Here is a 23147-nt window from a genome sequence, read left to right on the forward strand (position 1 = left end):
TTTCTATACTCTTACCAAAGTCTTCTCATGACTTTTGTTTAGCTACTTTTATACACGGCTTAGCTCTCTTATATTTTTCTCTGCATTATTTGAGAGCATCTGCCGACTTATTTGTCAGGAACTTTTATTATGCTTTCTTCTTTTCCAAGATTGCTTTTTCCACCATAGTGTTCTTTTTTTTTTTCCTCTCCTTGCAGACAACTTCACCATATACCTCCCTAGCTGAATCAGTCAATTTCTTGTTCAGTTTGCCAATGAGACTCTAAGGTTTGATTATTGTTTTCTATTTGTTTCATTTTTATTTCAATAATATTTGTATAGTTGAGTCTATAATTTACTTGTACAAGCTGCTCAATTTTATTTTTAGAACTTTCTTAAACACTGTTCTTTTCAATGTGATATCCTTTTTATTCTGCTTAGTACTAAGTAATGGTCACTTCCAATTTCAAATCCTCTGTACAATCCTGTATCCTGAACAAGCATGATGATATCACTATCAACAATGATGTAGTCAATGAGGCTTTTCTTATTTATTGTGTCTTCTCTCCATATGAACATCTTTATGTTGAAACATGGTGTTAGTAATAACTAGTCTATGTCCTGAGCAGAAGTCCAGTAAATACTTACCATTATAGTTATTCTTATTTCTTGTGTCTTCTCTGCATGTGAACATCTTTATGTTGAAACATGGTGTTAGTAATGACTAGTCTATGTCCTTAGCAGAAGTCCAGTAAATACTTACCATTATAAAATTAAGGGGATAAAAATCCCTTATTATTTTACAGCTAAAAATAATTGATTTTTATCCCCTTAATTTAACTAACTTCGCCAGAAAATATAGCCATTTGGCTTTTCATCTTACTTACCATTATAGTTAGCTTTGCCCTTTTCTCCAAATGTTTACTGCTGGAGGGGGGGGGGGACCATAATGGGCTTGGAATATTATTAAGTCTTTGGTTTGCCCAATTTTGGCTTCAGGCAGTCAGTTTTATAAAACTTACCTGTTCAGTATGGTATGGGGAGATTTGTGTTTTTGCAGGATCATGCTAACTATTAGTCTACTGCTTAGCTGATTGGTGGATTAGGATGGATACCAGCATTTTCAAAGAATTTTGGAGCACGTAGAAAAGTTTTGACCTCGGGAATATTAGCTTCTCAGTGAAGCTGCTATACAAGATGCCTGATCAGCATCTTGCATAGCAGCACTTCAAGTTCTGGGCTATGATGATTAATAACATGGCCTATTTGCTTTTGAGCAGACAAATCTGAAATCTGTAACATTAATCTAATAGCATATCAGATAGTATTCAAACCAATCTTAACTTATGAATCAGAAAGCTGGGTTAGAAATAATAGAGTTGCTTTATACAACTATTAAGAAAAATCTGGGAAGTTAAACAGATGGAATTAATAACAGAATCACAGAAAAAAAATAGAGAAGAACTTGTTATTATTAGAATGTGTGAGCAGTGCTAATCTAAGGTTAGCAAAACAGGATACAAAAAGTCATGAAAAGATCCACAGGATGATCAATTTGCAAGATCTGACAATACTATAAACCTGACAGATTAATTTTGAAGAAAAGTGTTAATAGAAAGGTAGTAAAATAATAATATACACTTACACGTACTACAATAGTATTCTATATACTCACGAGAGTATATATTAGGAAATTATGAGGAGTATCAAGTTATACTGCTCCAGTTAGGAGTGGATAGTGTCTCTACTCTCTAACTAACATTACAGCCATGAGCTTGGATCAATGAATTTTACTACATAATGTAGAACTACCACTACCCTATTTACTGGAGCCTGGGGGGGGGGGGGGGAGTATCATGTTTCATCTCTTAGAACAAGGTTTTCCTGAATCATCCATCCAGCTCTTACTAAATTGTAGAAAAGATTTAACAAAAGCAACAATTAGTTAATAGCAGGAACAAGTAAAATTGTAATAGACAACACAAAGAAAGTCCTAATTGATAGTGACTATTGGATAAAGAGAGAGGTTAACAAAAATTACTATGATCTTAAAATGACTGTCTCCTAGATTTTCGGTAAAATGATACAGCCATACTTGTTGAAGTTTGAGAAGTGTTTCAAAGTTGCTGCCAATTCCAAAAGCAGTTTCTCCAACTTTTGATGATTTCTCTGTAGCTTTTTGGTTTTCTTCCATCTAACTCTGCAAAGGGATGCCCATGGAATGATCTGCGAGTTCAAACTTCCATAACAACGGCGCCAAATGTGTTTCTTATGTTCTCCAAGGCAGATGTCAACAAATCTTCCTGTCTGTAATTGTGACCTAGCTTACTATGTAAGCTAGGTCACAATTACAGGGCACTTTACACACTCCTGGATGTAATAAAGGGGAGAGTAGTTCTTAGATGAACAAACGAGGGTTGCTAGTTTGATTTATGGTTTAAATGTAGTGTGAGCTGTTATTTATTAATCACTCTGGATATCTTTTCAGATATGACCTGAATATATCGGATAGTAACAATTTTGCTATGGTCTTGTGTATTAGGGAAGAGAAGGGATTTACATTTAGAATTTTCTCTATTTTCTGGGGATTATAGCAAATGGCTGAAAGAAGTGTGATAAGTGAAATAATAAACTAAACTTATCAGAATGTTTTTTTTAATGTTTCTTAAGTGAACAGAATTTTTTTACAAATGAAGAATTACCTGTGGATGAAGCTAGTAATTTAATTAAATGTTTTGCAAGTTTGTATGTAGGACTGTTTATACTATCAACAATTGGGCTAGGGAGTGTATCCTGTTTGTGAATTTTTGGTGCTCCATATATTCTGAGTGGCTTCACATGAAAAGGCTTAAGTTTATTAACATCTTTGGACTAAGAAGTGACTTTCCCAGTAATTTACAAACTTTATTCGTGTACTAGAGGGATAACGATCTATGATTCTGTATGTAGAATGATTAGTAAAAGATTGTTTTCACTATTCTGTGATTCACCATCATAGTAGCCTTACCTTTTTGTCTGCTTTGGTTATAACAATATTTTTGCATTATGTAACTCTTTTAAGGAATTGATTTCTTTTAGTAGAAAACTACTTTCAGGTAGTGGATATGGTTAGGATGTTAGCTACATTATGATAATACAAGAAGAGCACAATTACTTGTTGTTGTAAACTGTTATGTGATGTTATGCCATCAATGCATTAAGTTGATGCCATAACTTTGCCATCACACCTGAGCAAATTTCAAAATTGGACATAATGGCACCATTGAATGTGGAGTATACCACCTGCATTTGGTTAGAGCCAATAACATTCATTTGGATGTAAAATCCCCCCCCCCCCATCTTTAGTAATTCTTCCTTATTTATAAAATATTTTATTCACTTAAAAAGTACATTAAAAAACACCTTATTCTGAAAAGTTTTCAGACATAAAATACCATTAACTGAGACCCTTGATCTGTTGAACTCCCCCCCCCCCCTCATCAGACATATTTGAATTGTTCAAATTTACAGTATATGCTGGTTATTTCACATGGAACAGGAAAATATACAAACAAATAGATGGGTCAGCCATGGGTTCATCCATTTCTTCTCCTTGGCCAGTTTCTACATAGAAAGCTTAGAGAACCAAGCATTCAGCACACAGCCATGCTCAAACCAGTGGTTTGGCTGTGCTATGTACATATGTTTGCTATTTGTCCATATGGTCTAAACACATTAGATAAATTTATTAGTACATTTAATTTCTTAACGCTGAGCTTACCGACCTTCACTACACTTTTTTTATTTTTTTCAGTTGCTCCATTTTCCTAATTTAAATAGAATTTTTATCTATTTATAGATAAAAATTGCCTATTTAAAATATGAACTGTCTTCCATAAAGAATATAAATGTAGACCATTAGATCTATTTAAATTAGGGAAATGGAGAACTTTTTTCTAGTCATGAAAATATCGACTGCTTTTTTTTGTTATCTTACATTAGCTATTAAGTGGCAATTTTTTTTAGAATTTTCTGTTATTATTTATTTAGTTTAGTTATATTTATTTAGTTTATTTTATTATTGCCTGTGAAACATAAGTGAAAATTTTATAATTAAATATCTTATAGTATTATTGTTATGTCTACTCACAGTATTCTAATTCTTAAACCACATTTAAACCATATACCAAACTGGCAACCCTCATCCATTAACCTAAGAACAAACTCTCCTTTATCACATCCAGGAGTATATAAAGTAACCCATGCTTGTGACATGGCTTACAATGGATTGACAAAATTGATTGACATCTTCCACAGAAACTATAAGAAATCATTGGGTACCATCATTATGACAAGTTGGAACTAGCAGACCATGCTTTGGTCACCCACCCCCTCCCACTTTACATAGGATCAGATGAAGAAAAACAGAAATGCTATACAGAAGTCATTACAAGTCAGATACTGTTTTTGGAATCAGCAGTAGCAATTTTAAAACCTTTTAAAATGTCAAGTATGGCTGTATCAATTTACCAAAAATCTGGGAGATAGTCATTTTAAGATCAAATTAACTTGTTAACCTCTCTCTCTCTAAAACAACAGTCGACACCAATTAAGACTTTCTTTGTGTTGTCCATTACAATTTTAAATTGTTCTCATTATTAACTAATTGTTGCTGTTTGTGTACTATGACAAACTGTGCTCTGACGATGCTACAATTTAAAAGCAACACAATATCATATCAGAAATATGTAAATAAATATATTATTTATTTTTAATTATAGTTTTGTGTTGTGAATTAAAACAGTTCTAAAAAAACTTACCATGAACCAACACATAAGCCTTTCTACATTTCCTACTGTAGTTCCATGGCCAGAATTCATCTGAATAGTCAACTATAATTTAATCATTATCTTCTAAACTTGTCAGTAAGTTAATACCATCCATTTATAGATCAGCTCCAAACTTTACGAACTTACCTTCCTCTTTATTCATTCCCTCAACTCCATTCTCTGGTAACCTTGCACTACATGTTTTTCCTAATAAGTACATCATACAAATATTCAAATTCAATGTGAACAATTTTTAATTTATTCTGAAACCTTCCTCATCCATGATGCTATACACTTGAAGTGACACCTTTCATACTGTTTGGAATAACATAAAAATACTATTGCAATGGTTCTGATATGCTAGTTTCATCCATACCAAACCAAAAAAATTATACAGTGCTGTAAAAATCAGCTGAAAACAATGCTTTTTTTGTCGCTAATTACATCGCAAATGAGAAAAGAAAATTAGGCTTCTGATATAGTAATAAGTCTAACATAATTTCCTTTTAAGATAAATGAAAGAGCAGCATTTTTTTTAAATTTATTTTAAAAAATAAATAAATTTAATTATTTAACTGTATTGTTAAATATTGTATTTATTTGTTTAAGAAAAACTTTAGGTAAAAATAGCATGTTATGGCAACAAGAAAGGTCAACCTGGAGAAAGAAGAATAGAAATGTATGAAGCAATTAACAGCAGTAGTGTTAAAATAATAGTTTTGGAAAAACTATTAATTGAAAATCCCACTGCACTGTTCCACTATAAATATATTATTTCTGTATTTATCTAAATAAATTAAAAATATAATATATACATAATGCTTTGGATTAGCATGATTATCTCTTTGTTTACAACAGCAGAGAATTTCATAATATATATTTTCTTAATGTAATGTATATCTTCCCATCACTTTTTTGTCTTCTCATAAAGAAGTAAAACTAAGAACTATACTATGCTTTAATCTGTTTTCAGGAGACAAATGGAAATGAAAACTATAGTAAAACAATATCAAAATATAAGGATAATTTAACCAGAAAAAAATTAATTCTAAAAATTGTATAATTTGGGAAATATTTAAATGCTTATAATACAATGACTGCAGAGCTACCCACCCACACACAAACTAGAGAGAACAAAAAAATATCTAAAAAACATACCTCCAAAAGTTCATTGAAAAAGATATTCCTGGTAGTTTGGTTGTCAAGAAGAGAAAGAGCATCTTCTCCTCTTGCTACCTTATCAGCTGGAAAATTAGTAAAAGAATACCATATTAAACTAATATATCATTTAATGAAGATATATAAAACTTATTTACATTTCATTTTTATGCTTGAAATTCAATTTTTTTACCTCACTTCAATGAGAGTTTGAACTGAAATAAACCAAATCAAGACTTGCTAGCATAAATTATACTTCTTTAAATATATATTAGCCAGCCTGGCTGGCCGAGTGGTTAACATATCCACTCTCCAGCCAAAAGGCCGCGGGTTCGAATCCCACCGTGGGCGTGGATGTTTGTGGAAATACCAGTGGCGGTAGTCAGCAGTAAATGGCATTGGTGTAGTTGAGGTCAGTTGGTGGAGACAGAGTTGTAGAGCAGGTACCCCCTCCCTCGATGAGTCTTTGGACTCCCTGGAGGTGTCAAATAATAATAATAATAATTGCTGATTGCCAATTACTGAAGATTTGCATTCATTAAAAACTAGTGCAGATGGGAGAAAAGTTAGGTACCAATTATGGTTTTGAATAATAAATTTCCATTAATAATTTATGAATAAAAATCATTAGTTTATTAAAACAAATTATTAATGGAACTGGATTTACATGCAAATTACAATCGGCTCTAATCACAGCCAACTTACTCGCAACCGACTGAAAAATCCCAAAGTCTCTAGCACAAATTCGGTTTAAAAAACACATTTGCTAAACAAATCTTCCACTCTAAAATTTCTTTTTCATGGATTTATAATAAGAAAATTAGCCTTAGGTCAAAATAATCTGTCTTGTGCTAACCAATCAACAAAATTTGATTGGTTAGCACAAAATGGAATCTGTTGCAGAATGCAAGGAACCCAAACTTTTCAATTTTGAAACAACTGGATTATACTTTGTATGGGAGATAAATATACTCTTGCTTGTTCTGTCTAGAAAGTTTGTTATCAAAACAGAATTTTGGGCATGTGAGAATAAACAAGATTGGTAAGAAGAAGTTGGTCACTAACAAAAAACGTTCAGTTGTGATTAAGCAACTACATATTTCGACCTCCATTTGCTTTTACTTCTGTGATTATTGCTTCTTCAAGATATTGTTTTTGAACAAATAATAAACTCTGGACTTCAGCCTCATTAACTAAATATCAGCCTGAGTCAAGCATACATGAGATAGCATTATATCCTGTGTAAGTTTTGCACTTACATTTATAAAAGAAACATCGATATCACTGTTTATGCAGCAATTTAATTAAATGATGTTATACTCCCAACGTATTTGCAGGATTCCTTAATTAAACTGAATAACTGTTTAACAAATATAGCATGAAAAATCAGCAATAAAAAGACAAAATATGAAAACAGGAATTTATGTGTAGGTTCTCTGAATATAGAACCGACAGAACAAGTAAACACACTCTAGCTATTTAGGCACTTTTTAATGAAGATGGCAAATTAAATATAGAAATAGGCAACAAAATTAGCAAAGCTAGTATAAGGGAGAGTCAAGTGAATAAATTTATATGAAATAAGAGAGAAATTAGTTGGAAATACCAAAACTAGTAGTACATAAGACAGTGCTCAAACCAATTTTAACTTATGGATCTTCGAGCTGGGTTAGAAGTAAAACAGTTGATCAAAGAATGGAGCCCACAAATGTGAGAGTTCTGAGAAAGATTGGGGGGGGGGGGGGGGAGCAGATGGCACATTAATAACAGAATCACTTGACAACATTGGCATTCAGGAAAGAATGCACATGTAGAATTAATTTGAGGTGGTATGGACACTTAAACAGAATGAGAGAGGAAAGATCAGCAGAGTAGGTGTTTGATATCAAGATGGCAGAAAAAAAAAACAAAGATCTAGGTCGACTGAGGTAGTTAGAAGTGCCTGAGTAGACTGAAATATAAGATCTGACACTATTGAAGTCCTGGCAGATAACAGACTTAATTTGTGGAGATGTCAACAGGAAGTCGGTAATTAGGTAAACATTTCATGTAGTAGTATCACAGTATCCTATACCCCCCCCCCCCCCAAGAGTACATATCAGGAATTTGATATATACTCTCAATCCTGCTCATGAAAAGCAGCATAATGGTACCTACTTCGATGACCAAACAAGCGGTATGCTACTTTGGACCTCTACTGAGCAACATGATAGTATCATCAGATGATGAAATAACTATTGTCTAGTTTTGAACAATCCTAATAAATTTACATAGCTAGAACAAATGTTATAAACTTTCATGCTAATAGCATCTGGTCCCATGGTTTAATGGTGGTCAGTTTTTTATAATGCGCCAATATCTATGTTCAGTTGCAAGATATAGCATAGATACTGCTACTTGCTGTCATGTAAACTGAATATTTTTGACAGATTATGTTGCCCTAAGCTCCAGCAATTTTATTAACACCTGATATAATTTTTCACACATGGTATTTCTAGAATTTATATAGCATTTATAAAGCTCTGCATAGCTGAGCCAGCAGCAGTCATGTCTTTTTATTTTAAAGACCTCCACCTGAATCCTAACTAGAATGCAAGGAACCTTTTTTTAAAGAACTTTCAACTGAAAGTGAATTACCATCCTTTTCTTTCAGGAGATGAAACAGATACAGTAGATTTATAGACTTCATAGATCATATTTATGACAACTCAACATTCAGTATCTAAAATTAATACCGGAGGATACTTACTTTCAGAGGCTTTCTCATTTTCTATAGTAATGCCAGAAGAATCAATTGATATATCCCAATTAACTTCCTGTTCTCCATTGTAAAAATCTATTTGTGCATCTTCAGCTTCTCCAAAATCTATCTATTAAAAATAAGATTGATAAAGATGTGTTTTTAAGATGTATTTACTGTACATGCAGATAATTTTATTGCTTATATATTTATTATATTAAAATTGCAGCAAAAAAATTATAAATATAGCATGCCATGCTAATCCTATGTCATACTTATTTTATTTTATTTATTTGTTTATTTTTTTTACTATCATAACCGTCATTTCTTTAATACACTGATAGAATATAGAAATTGTAAGGTTAAACAAGCAATGATGTGCATTAATAATTTATATGGTAGCAGATTTCAACAATGATTATTCTGTGAACTGTGTAGAAAGAATTCAATAACAGTTTGGTAATGTTTATGAATGTGATATAAATGATGCATGATAAGTGATCATTCAATTATATGTGATCATATCATTTAATTGCAGTAAAGCAACAAATCCAACAGAAAGAATTGCACAAGATTCTTTCTATCAGATTTGTCTGGAAACTTTAGAACTAGATCATTCCGCCCACCAATTCACACAGGAGAGGGAGGCAAGGAGAGAGCGCAATGTTTGCTATAGCAAACAACTCTAGAGACCAGACCGTGCAAGGTTTGCTATGCAAATTTAAAGGGGGGGGGGGGGGAAATTGATCCCCCCACACTCATCCCCTGTTCCATTTCCATAGAATAAATGAATTAGCAGAAAAAAAGAACAATGGAAATGGTGGGAAATCATATAACAGAACACAAAGGGGTGGCAGGAACAAACAGAACACAAAACAATAATGTGAAAAGACTAAATCCGAACAATACTGATTGATATATAACAGTGATTATTCTGTGTGCATCTTCAGCTTCTCCAAAATCTATCTATTAAAAATAAGATTGATAAAGATGTGTGTGTTTTTAAGATGAAAGAAGAGCATGAATTCTGAAAATGAAGTATTAATTTTAAAATGTTAGCTTAAATTGTCACTTACCTTACATCTTTATAATAAACTAAATATGTGCAGTTTGTATCATTAAAATCAAACATAACATGAAAACTTTAGCAGTCAGCCAACTTTACAATTGATCTCCTCGAATTACAGAGCTGGTGTGAAGTTAGCTTCCAAAGTGGATGGCGACTTAGTGGCGGACAGTATAATCAATACTATTCTCTTAGAAAGTGTAAATTAAAGACAACAAACAGTATTTGGTGAATGTTTGTGTATGATTCTGCATATATGAATACTATTTCCTGCCATTTCTTGTGTCTACTGATTGTAACATCATTTTTTAGGAAATTCAGTTAGCTATTGTGGAGGCTCTAAGCTTTTACTGTTTGCAACATTCAATTTAAAAGCTGTTAATAATCTTCTGTATTAATTTTGAAAGTATTGAGGACAATGGAACAATAGTTTGAACTGACTTTTATCTTCTTTTATAGAGACAGGCTGTACAAAGATCTCCTTTCATGCTTGTTAGATACCACATAAATATGACAGCTTATACAGGCAGTACAGGATTGGTGTTAATTCTGGAGTATAAGTTTTTAGCACAACTGGAGAGACACCATCTGTACTAGGAGTCTTATTGCTATCAAGAGTCCACATAATCTACTTTTCAGCATTTCTTATCAGCAGAACATCTCCACCATCAAGCAAACCAAAGAATTACAAATTCATTATCATTATTCAACTGTTTTTTTTTCCTCAATTCTACAGGAAGATTTAACTGTCATATGATATCTATTCCTTATATTCAAGACACCTTTGAACATGTTGCTTGTATCCTAAAAGAAATTTCATCTTGCAGTCGCATACAAATCCATCAATCAAATCAGGTTCCTTTTCCTTCTTTAAAAGTACAACCACTATCGCTATCTGCAGTCCATAAAATTTTCCATAATTGCAGCTTATTCTAGTTTACACAAACTGGCTATATGCAAAATATATTTCCAAAACCAATCCTATATTGAACTAAATAAACATCTTAAGTTCAGCCTTGCAGAACATGAAGTTCATAACAACTAGCTAAAGGATTCTAAGCTGATTTACAAATTTGAACATTTTTTCAAAAGTGCAAAGTTTCTTCATCACCCAAATCTTTAAATCTCAATGATTGACTTTCTTTCTATGGCCAAAGTCTGGGAAATTGTCATTAAAAACTGTATTTTTAATTTTTTTCAATATATGTATAGGATCCCAATATTGCAATAATTTTTAACCTGGCACACTCATGACTGCACATGAAAAGATACCACTCTCTCTCTGTGTTTATACATTGTTTTGTTTTTGAATTTTTCATTATTCATGTTTTAACATCAAAATATCTGTATTTTAATTAAACATCTTTACTGTGAATGCGTCTTTTAGTATCTTGTTCACATTCATATTCTCAGCTTCAGTGGTGAACATGTAATAGTGTGGAATTATTATAGTGAGAACCCTTTGGAGAGTTCTACTAGTATTTGCTAGCGTATCTACTCTAGCAAATACTCTTTACAGGAACTTGTTCTGTACAGATTATTCCTGAATCATCGAGAAATCACCTGTACACACCAAGACTGAGACATATTGCTATCTGCTAATAAAAATATGCCATCTTTAAGAATATTGGTGCCTTTTTACAAGAACACAATGTGATGGAAATTCAACTCACATGTTAAGCTCTTTCTCTCTTTTAATCTATGCTGCTTACTATCTTGTAATACACTTTGAAATGCACCTCCAGAAATAAAACTATGCCATCCATACTTGTGCTGTGATGACATCAGTTTATTGCTTTCTTCTCCACAACAAATGTCAGGTGTGATGTTAAAAGTATCTTGTACCATGTAAGGAGTTGGACTATTCACTATTGAAAAGATGTACATCATCTCTAACGCCACATTGAAAGTGACAATAAACCAACTTCTCTTTAAATGTTTACAACTAGTAGGCTTTGGAAGATGTTACAAAAGTCATATACTCCAAACAAAATAAATATCAATTTTATTTCTTATGTTTACCAATTACACACACACACACACACACAAAACATACTTCCATACATTAGTCCCATATTAAAGCTAACAAAAAAAAAAAAAAAAAAAAAAAAAAAAAAAAAAAAAATTAGTTCCCTATTTTAAACCATTTATCTAAATTTATTACTTACTTTTTCTACATGCACAAAGTCTCCATTTGGAGTGCTAGAACTATGATCATCACCAGAGTCAGAAGGTATTCCAAATTCACCAAAGTCAATCTAATATTAAGTAAAGCAAACTTAAAATATGGCACTACAATACAGCAATAATGTTATCTATTGTTAAAACATATAACATAAAAAGGTACACCAATCTAAGTGGATAATGTTATTAATTCAGTGGGAACTATAGGAATAATTTATTACAATGAATAGTTGTTTTTTTTTGACATTTTTTTTTCTAACAGTGTTATGCTTATGGGACTTTGGTAAGGAGTTTTCAGTAGACTGTTAGAGTGCACAAGTTTGTTATCAAAGTATTTACCACTGTGAGATTTGACTATGCAGAAATATCATGCTGACATGACTGGTGTTACTAAGATGAAGATAACTAAAATAGGTGATTTTCATCTAAGTATTATAGTCACCTCTCACTGTACTAATACATGCAGTATGCAATCATTATCCTGCATACCTTGTTGATGGTTGCTGGCATAGCAAGTTCTGATGCAATGGATTTCACTAGATACCTTAAAGAGAAGGGGAGGGGGGAAAAGTTATCTAACAGGATAAGGCATCAAAATTGTGGACCAATCCAATTCATGGTTTTTTGAAAAAATATGACAATAAGACCTGTTTTATTTCTCTATTTGGGAACAATGTTGTGATAGCTTCAACATCCTGAATTTTGTAAATTCTTCCATGCTAACTTACATAAGCCTTGTTATAGGGAACAGTAGAGTTTATTTACAGATTACTAGCAGTGGTGAGCTATAGAAATTTTAACAAAGACTCGCATCGTTGAGCAAAAAAAAAAAAAAAAGCCTAACTTAGCCCTTATAATACTTACCATTTTGTGACTTTGTAGAGCTTCTGACAGATATGATAATTCCTGTAGGATATCAATCATTAATACTAGATCTTTTAAAAATTCCAAATTGAGAAGTCTGTTTAAAAAGCCCTTATATTTATCGTTCGATGTAAAATAAAACTGGGTAATTTCTCCACAAAGTGCCATTCGTGGTCCAAACACATGGCCGATCTTTAAAATTTCGATACCAAGGTCTTTTGCAATCGTATTTAATTCTTGTTGATTTTTTGGTGATTGATGATAAAAAGCATATAATCTATCCATAAATATTTCAAAATGATTTATTTCTTTAATATTTTTTATCGAATCGTCTAATGCTAAGTGTAAACGATGAGCGCAATGCCAAATCAAAACGTTGGAAAATTTTTGTAGAAGTTTGATTGCAACACCTGATTTGTTTCCTAATATTACACTAGCTCCATCAGAACAAAATGCAATGAGATGATTTTTTATATAGTTATCAGAAAATCCATATGAACTTAAAGTAGCAATTATAATAGCATGTATACATTCCATGGTGGTATTTTCTAGTTCTACAAGATTATTAAACAAGAGGCTTGCAAATTTCAGAAAAATTTAACAAAGGGTCCCCACGAGCCCCTTATAGCTCACCACTGATTACTAGGATACTTCTGGAAAGAAATACCATTTTTAGGATAACATGGGGTTATCACAGTGTGGACTACTTTAGTGAAGTCCAGTCAGTTATACCTTCACAATGGTGAGCATATTAGTAGCTCTTAATCAATATTAAATCATCAGACCGGAGGACATTAATGTAGGTATGAGTCTAAGTGTGGCATCCACAACCCTCAAATGAAAAGCCAAGTCTCTGTAGTGCTAGACACAATTAGATACTAGATGAGTTTCATTGTTTGGTGTAATACAATCACTTTGGTTACTATAGACTTGAAGCGGCAAAAACTGTTTGGTCACCAGAGCAAAGACAAGTTCACTTTTTCTCCATTTTTTGCAAATGCAATGAGTGATGTTCCAGAGTTCAGACATCATGGAAAGACCCAACATTTCTACTTTTTGATGCTGCTGCTTTAAAATGGTTATCTGCAGGCTAGTCACTAAATAGTATACAACATCAAACTATAGGTAAGCTTTAGGAGGCTTCCAGTTCAGCTAATAAATTCTGCCAACTGTGTGTGTGGAGGAGTCCAAATAATGGTTTGCAGTGAAAACTGTTTAGGCAACAATTTGAGAACACATCAGTGAAATTCTCCATGTAAAGAATATATTACATCTTCCATGTCCCTCTCAATTTCAGGTATGGATCATTTAACCTTTCATAACAAATATGAAAGGTTAAAGAGAGATGGATTACATGTGGAAAAAATGCAAACCTCCCAAAACCTATCTGTTTCATTTCACAAATAGATGTCGGTTTAGTTCCAACCTCAATGATGTTCATTTCTATTTGCTATGCACACAATAATACCTACTTTTTCCTAAGAAACTCAAATTTTTGCAGGATTCCATAAAAACAGGAGTATAATAGATCACTTATTTACAATACATCTCACTGGAGAAAAATATATAGAACATAACAAAATACTATGTCACAATTTTATAAATATACAGAAGGTCTTCGATTCAGTATGGCATGAGGCATTGTGGAGAATATACTATACTGTTTGAAGATACCATACACTGCACGCATAACAAATGATGAGATTAGAAGGAAAATCTGCTCCATTGCCAGAACACAAGAAAATATCACTAAAATACATTGGAAACAGTTCTAATCGTTAGATCACATAGTTTACCTCAAATAGCACTAGAGGGTTTGACGTCTGGTAAAAAACACCAGGGGTGATCTAGAAGCACCTGGCTAGATAATATCAGAAAAAGACTAATTCATTTGTTCTCCATCTTGTTGGGAAGATACCAAGACAGTAACACCTGAAGAGAGCACATGTTAGGACTGTCACCTTTATAGTGCCCCAATAGTCTACACAGACTATGGGCGAAGAAGAAGAAAGCACTGCTTATTTCAGTTTCCAAATCCTGGATGAGCCTTGATTTCCACTCACACATGCCACTAATGTGCTATAGGTTTTGCAACTTTTTGTGTGTGGATGTGATAAATTAAATTTATTTACATGTTTCCAACTTCAAATTTTCTGTTTTCAATATTCTTTGGCTAAAAATCTCTTATCACCTTCTGTTAAGTTAATTTGTTCTTTCTATCACTCTCAACCATTCTGACTTTAACTTTATTTCTTTAAATACTGATTTTCTTCAGTCCAACTTACTAATAGTAAAGTCATCTTCCATAGAGATTTTAATATTTACAACTCCAAATGGCTTTTTTTTTTTTCAAATGCACTGATCCAGCAAGTGGAGATGCCAAGACATCGACTATTACTAATGATCTGTTTACCAGATAACTCTGACTATTCTTAACATTCTTGATCTCTTCCTGATTAGTGATCCTTTTTACTGGAAATTCAGATCAAAATCTACTACTGATTTTTTCTCTCAAACAGCTGCTCTTATCATGTGTTGTATGGCATTATAAGAATGCCAACTAGAATCATCATGATTTCTAGGCCTTGGTTAAACTGAAGTTTTCATGTTCTTATTTAAATGACTGCAGTGAATGTGCTGCAAATGATTCTTACTGTATGCATGTATTTATTCTCCATTTTTTTCCATTCCATTTTAAATTGGTATCACTTATCTAGGTCTTGGTTATTCAAAAAGTGTGTGTTAAGGTTATACAAGCAGAGAATTAAGCATATTGCACTCAATCTTTATATTAAATTAATTCTTTATATTAAAGCTCAAAATAGATACAACCAAATCATTAACAAATCTAAATTTGAAGAGACTAAAATACGTCCCAAATATATAAAAGACTATTTCATATATTTGGGACAAATGTTTACAGAGGAAATTCCCTTAAAGAAATAAAAAGAAGAATAGCAATAGCAAGAAAAGCCTTTATTAATATGAAAACTGTTCTAACATCCAGACATTAATATAGACACAAGAAAAAGATTAATAAAATGCTATATCTGTCAAGCCTTCACTACAACAGTGAAACTTGGACTCTAAATAAAAAAGAAGAGAAAAAATTAGAAGCTTTCAAAATGTGAACCATCAGAAGAATGTTGAATAAACCATGGACAGAGAAAATGAAAATATTTTAAAGAAAGCAAAAATGAAAAGAACATTAAAAAAATAATTAAAGAATGAAAACTTAAATATTTTGGACATCTAACTAGACAAAAAAGCATTCAGAAATTAATATTAGCAGAGAAACTGGATGGAAAAAGAGGGAGAGGCAGACCCAGGAGAATATGGTTTGAAGACATTAAGGACTGGACCGGCTTTTTAATTACCATAAATGTTCCAGAGCAGCAAAAGAAAGAAAAAAGTTCCGTGACATGGTTGCCAATCTCCTTCTAGTGGGGGGGGGGGGGGGTGACACTTGAAGAAGAAGAAGAAAAGTGAAAAACTTGCATCATGTCCAAACGACAGTCATACTTTCTGGTCTCTTGCTATAGCTATTGGCTGTAACCTTGACCAATCCTCTTTCTCCCTTTTTTTTTGCACATTGATGTTATAGAACTTGGATAAAATTACAATTTAACCGTACAATTTTTTTTTTTCAAATAAAGAGTAACTTATGTAACCCTTTATTCAAATTATAAAAACCTCATTTCCTTTGAACTCTGAATGTTCGAACAACATGATCAACAGTACTGTAATCAAATGAAACTTGTGAAACTTTATGACACTATCTGAATCACAGCTTTCTGATTGCATGCCTATCTCAAATGTATTTATTTGCTTGTGTCTTGGTCTATTTATTTATTTATTTATTCATTCATATCTTGATCACAGCTGATTAAATAGAAGAACACACACACACACACACACAGTTCGAGTTCAATGGAATTTTTTTTTTTTATAAGTCTGAATGGAGTTAAGTAATCCTGATTTGAATTACAAAAGCTAACTACTGTTTCCACTGAACTATAATAGTGTACATGTACATGTGCGTTCTTCTGCTTACTCCTCAGCTGTGACTGAGACATGAGTAAATAATTACACACATCACTTGTGACCCATGTCTGTTTTGAATGTCGTCAACAGATCTTCTATTCTATTATTCTTCACATTTGTTAACCATTATTAACTTACATAATATGTGTACCACCAATGTTTCATTGAAATATCCAAATTTTTTTCATTCGAAAAAAATTTTAAAAATATAAATTTATATTTTTAAAAGCACTTAGCATGCTCAGTCCACGTTCAAAGATTATCTCAGTCCAATATGAGGCTCCTAAGATAATGTGTGCATCATGGAAAATTGTTTAAGACTGAACTATAATTGACACTTAATACAATAACAATTTCTTACTAAAGTAACCAAATTTAAATATACTCACATATAAAAACATACCTGATCAACATCTTGGTCATTATCACTGGAGACAATAATGGGTTTGCTACATTCAATTATTTCTTCAGGTACAGGTACATTTCCTGTTTTCCATTCAAACACAGTTGTATTGCCTTTACTAATAACGTACTTTAGCAAAGGCAAAGAGTGCTCTTCCATATCTGAACTGTGGGAATAATAATGAAAATGTTAGATAATGCACAGGAACACACACCTCATATACAGTTACCTCAAACAACACTTGCTACTGTTAACCTATTACACTTACCTCACAGAAAGAAAAAAATAATGAACATTTCTGCACTTACATGTTTTCAATAGTAAGAGGTTTCATGCACTGCTGGCATGTATACTCTTAATATCAGCTTCCATTTTGACGATATGTTGATACACAACATATACAACTCTGCATACATTGTAAATGCAGAGTTGTATCTGTTGTGTCTTCATTAAATTTATAAATTATGCACTTATAATCAACTGTTTAATTTTTAACATGAAAAATGAACCAATCTCAGTCATAAAGCTGGGTCAGAAATCAAAAATAAAAATTTTAAAAGTCAGAAAAAAAACTATATATAAATGTTGTATAATTTGAATTCAAAACTGATAATTTTCAGTACCACAAATGAATTTCCTACTGTACTCCCTCATACTGGAGTAAGAGTCACTTCTTAGATATGTTTCAAGTTTTACAAGTATTCCATCAGTTAGAAACTAAATGCTTGGAGGTATTATAAACTAGTTTAATAGCAGAAGTTATTTTTCTGGGGTGCTTAAGGATCAAAGCTGCATAACTGAGAGGAGACCTCCACATAGCCTTTAAAGGAATGCAGAGAACCGACCAGGGCTTCTGACCTAATGTCCAATCCTCACCTTCTCGTGGTGCACCCTGTTGGGTATCTACTTTGATACTGAACGAACGAGGATGGGCTGGCAATTTGGGATTTAGCCGACCAAATTGTATTCTTATTGGTTAAACCAAAATAAAAATGATGGTACAACATGACAAAATTTCATGCCGGCTGGGGCGTCAACCGGTTAAACAAGGCCCCCGTTGTTTTCGCCAGGGAACCAGGGCAAAGAGCGAAAAGTCAGTTACTGGAACAAATCTGAAAACCCCAACTAAACATCACCAGAGTTAAAGATCGGTACTATCAACGTAAGAAGCCTGAATGGTAAAGAAATGGAGCTAGCTGAGGAATTAGATAAGTACCAGATCGACATAATAGGGGTGACTGAAACAAAAAAAGACAAAAACTGGTGAGATCTTTCTGAGCAATAAATACAAAATGTTACATTCAGGCAATGACCATCAAGGAAAAGAAGGAGTAGCCATAGTATTCAACACAAAATACAAGGCTAATCTTCTTGAATGGCAGTCAGTCTCAAGTAGAGTAATGTGGGCAAATATGAAAATGGGGAACTGGACAATGAGACTTATTTGTGCCTATGGTCCCACAGAAGGTTCTATTAAGGTAGAAGTGGAGGAATTTTTTGACGCTTTAGAAAAAGCAACTGACACAATGAAAAAGGAAAAGTTGGTCCTTGTTGGGGATCTAAATAGCAGAGTAGGAAATGATTGTGAGACATACAAAAATATTTTGGGAAAATTTGGAGAAAAGAGCAAAGCTAATAATAATGGCAAATATCTGTTGGATTTCTGCTCAGGACATGGACTGGTTATTACTAACACGATGTTCCAACATAAAAATGTGCACAAATTCACATGGAGAGAAGAGGCTAGGAATAAGAAAAGTCTCATTGACTATGTTATTGTTGATAGTGATGTTTTCTCCCTGGTGCAAGACACCAGAGTGTACAGAGGATTTGAAATTGGAAGTGATCACTATTTAGTCTTGAGCAGGATAAAATTGAATTTCATATTGAAAAGAATAACATGTAAGAAAGTTTTAAAGCGAATAAAAGTTGAGCAGCTCTCAGATGTGAACTGTAGACTAAAATACAGAAAGTTTATTGAAAAGAAAATGAAAGAGTTTGAGAACAGGAATAAAACCTTGGAGAATCAGTGGCAAACTCTGAAGAAAACATTGATCGATTCTGCCAGAGAGGCATGTGGTGAGGTTCTGTGCAAGGATAAAAAAATCAGAACTCCCTGGTGGACACAGGAAGTTAAAGAGGCAGTGAAGGAAAAGAAGAAAGCATATCAAAAGTTCCTGGCAAATAAGTCAGCTTTTACTCTTACAGAATACAGAGACAAATGTAAGAAAGCTAAACACTGTGTAAAACTAGCTAAACAAAAGTCATAGGAGGACTTTGGCAAGAATATAGAAAATAAATATCAAGAAGGTGGCAAAATATTCTGGAGGTTGTTGAAGAAGCTTAGGAATGGAGGAAAGAGTGCTGTAAAAGGAGTTAGAGATGGTAAAGGTGACATGAAAACAGGAGAAAAAGATATCCTTGAAGTATGGAGTAATTACTTTGAAAAACTGCTAAATGAAACAAGTAGTGATGACAGCACAGTGATAAAAAACACTGACCAAGCATGCAGTCAGGAACACATATCCATACTTGAAGTAGAAAAAGTGGAAAGGCAGCAGGAGTAGATGATATTCGACCAGAAATGCTGAAGTATGGTGGTATAAAAGTCTTACAGTGGCTGCACTGCATAGTTCAGAAAGCCTGGACAGAGGGACGAATTCCCGATGATTGGAGTAGAGCTCTCATAGTACCCATATATAAAAAGGGAAATAAAACTGAATGTGAGAATTACAGAGGTATTTCCCTACTGAGTGTTCCTGGCAAGATCTATGCAAGTATACTTGAGAAACGGTTGAAAAGAATTGTGGAAGAAAAGCTTGGTGAAGAACAAGCTGGATTCAGTCCAAATAGAGGCTGTCAGGATCAGATCTTCACTTTACGACAAATAGTCGAGAAAGCATGGGAATATAACAAAGATCTGTATTTAAGTTTTGCTGATTTGGAAGAGGCATATGACAAGGTGCCAAGAGAGAAGCTATTCAATACACTGCAGTTATATGGTGTCAATGGGGCATTATGTCAAGCAATACTTAGTCTTTATCTGAGTTGTAAGTCAGCAGTTAGAATTGAAGGAAGCACAGGAAGATGGTTTAATGTTAAATCTGGTGTGAGACAAGGATGTACATTATCCCCTCTGTTGTTCATTATCTATATGGATCACATTATGAACTAAAGTGGTATTAAACATGATATAAAAATTGGAGATGTTAATGTCAGCTCTTTGCTTGATGCGGATGATGTTATACTTCTAAATAAATCCGCTACAAGTCTGCAAGATTCTCTGACTAAATTGAATAGCTGTTGTAATAGATATGGTATGAAGGTCAGCATTAAAAAGACAAAGACAATGAAAATAGCAGAATCATTGAAAATATCAATTGTGTTGTGAATGGAGAACCTGTGGAACAAGTAAAACATTTCAGCTACTTAGGCATGATTTTTACTGAAGATGGTAAATTAAATATAGAAATAGACAACAGAATCAGCAAAGCTGGTATGGTAGGAAGTCAATTGAATAAATTCATATGGAATAAGAGAGAAATTAGTCGGAACACTAAATTAGCTGTATACAAGACAGTGTTCAAACCAGTTTTAACTTATGGATCTGAGAGCTGTGTCAGAAGTAAAACACTTGACCAAAGACTAGAGATCGCAGATATGAGAGTCCTGAGAAAGATTAGAGGTGTGAACAGATGGCATCAATGGCAATATCATATTAAAAATAAGGACATTAGGAAAGAATTTGACATTGTCAGCATCCAGGAATGCGTTAGCAGAGCTAATCTCAAGTGGTATGGTCACTTAAATAGAATGGGAGAGGAAAGATTAGCAAAACAAGTGTTCTCTGCCAGGTTGGCAGGAAAACGACCCAGGGGAAGACCAAGATATAGTGGATTGAAACTGTACAAAGTGCCTTAGACGATAGAAATATAAGATCTGATAATGTTGGAGTCTTGACAAGTAACAGACTGATTTGGAGGAAAATTGTAGATAGGAAGTTAGTAATGATGTAATTTTTTCATGTAGTACTGTCATATCCTGTACACCCCTTGAGGGTACATGGCAGGAATTTGATGATGATGATGAGTTATTTTTCTATGTACTAAAACAGCATCACATATGTACTGTAAGTTTCTGTAGTTTAGTAGTTCTGTGGGAAGTTTTTAGTATTGAGATCACATTATAATTAAACCTAATATCATCACACACAGGAAAAACAGAATCATTTGTAAAAAATAATTTACATTTTATTGAAAAGGTAAAAGATATAAATATATCTTTTTTTTTATATCTACCTTGTACCAATGTACCCAGAAATGACACAGTGGATGTATTTAAATCTTTTCCCACCAGACACTGTAGGACTATTCAAACACTGCATGGAAAACATTTTTTTCATATTTCAAGACAAATATTGGGAACAAAATGAAGGGCTTGCTATGGGTTCCCCTCTTTCTCCAGCCGTAGACAACCTGTTTATGGAAAATTTCAAAACTAATGCATTAATACACTATCAGAAGAAACCAAAAATTTGGTTATGTTACATCGATGATATTTTTGTCATTTGGTAGGGAATGGTGGATGAGCTGATTGCTTTCAAAGATTATCTGAACAATTTGCATCCCAATATAAAATTCACTCTTGAACTAGAACAGCACAAAAAATTACTGTTCCTTGATATCCTTGTTGAAGTAAATGAAGAGGAAAAAAGGTTATAATTTTCCTTATTCAGAAAACCTAACACAACGGGAAGATTTTTAAATGCCACTTCACACCACCACCATCCATTGTAAAAGATAGGCATAATTAAAACTTTACAAGACAGGGGATATAATATATCTAAGCATGTCAATTAAAAGAAATGAAGAACTGCACTACCTGAAACAAAACCTCGCACTTAATTGTTTTGAACCCAAGACGATCAAAAAATTCTCAATACATCTCATACAACTCCCTTACTTAAACAAGATTTCAAGAATGCAATCATGCTATCTTACATCAAGAATGTCAGAGACAAAGTGACTGCATTGCTCTGCGAGTACAACATAAAAGGCTTTTTTTACCTTTACAAAAAACATCAAGATTCCTACGTTCACCAAAACCTCCACATCACCCCATGAAAAAAAACAGGTTTCCATGAGATTCTTTGCTCTTGTGGCATTTGTTATGTAGGCCAAACAGGAAGGTTGGGAGATCTGCATATGAACATGTAAAAGACATCGAAAAAAGAAGAGATAAATCAGGCCTGGCATTCCACACCACCACTACTGGCCATGAGGTACTCTGGCAACAAACAAAAATGTCATATCGATCATAACTGTTTTACAAGAAAATTTAAAGAAGTCTCCTCGAAAATGCTTAGGATCCCTACACAATGCAATAAAAATCAAGACTTAATTTTACATCAAGTATGATCTGCTTTCATCAAAAATTTAGCTGCCACACAACTAGGATATAGCATATATACCACAGAACATGATAGCAACAACTAGCAATGTTCCAACACACATACAGTAACGAATTTACCATTTGTATTTTGGTTTATCAATTATATTTAACATTTGTGAAGTTATCAAAAACATTTAATATGTGTAATCAATTGTTAATAGGCTTTTGTTGTGTAAAACTTATGTACCACTACACCTAATGATTAAGTCTTATGTCCCACGAAACTTGTAAGGTTTTTTATTACTTATTTTTAATAAACTCCTTATTTATATTATAATGTTGTCTCAATACCTAAAACTTCCTACAGCATTACCATATTTTCACTATCCGTTTTTTTTTTTCTTTAATCAATCTGTGATAGTCAAGGAAAAGTTTCAAGTTGTCAGATGACCATGGCATACAAAAACATGATTTCAGATACTTAGTTCTATCATTTGTCATTTGCTTATG

General features: G+C 33.1%; 1 protein-coding gene across 1 annotated transcript in view; it reads right to left on the reverse strand.

The window, feature by feature from the left end:
* Positions 1-23147, reverse strand: part of LOC150098890 (CDK5 regulatory subunit-associated protein 3) — a 143934-nt gene that overhangs the window by 31146 nt on the left and 89641 nt on the right. The window contains exons 8-11 of the mRNA XM_090405590.1: positions 17247-17412; positions 11920-12009; positions 8695-8815; positions 5946-6031 (exon numbers count right to left, since the gene is read on the reverse strand). Of these exons, the coding sequence (XP_090261716.1) occupies positions 5946-6031; positions 8695-8815; positions 11920-12009; positions 17247-17412 (463 nt within the window). The remainder of the gene's footprint in view (positions 1-5945; positions 6032-8694; positions 8816-11919; positions 12010-17246; positions 17413-23147) is intronic.

The sequence above is a fragment of the Typopeltis vanoorti genome, chromosome 15 (assembly GCF_054136105.1).
Source record: "Typopeltis vanoorti isolate ZY-2024b chromosome 15, IOZ_Tvanoo_1.0, whole genome shotgun sequence".
NCBI classification, from domain to species: domain Eukaryota; kingdom Metazoa; phylum Arthropoda; class Arachnida; order Uropygi; family Thelyphonidae; genus Typopeltis; species Typopeltis vanoorti.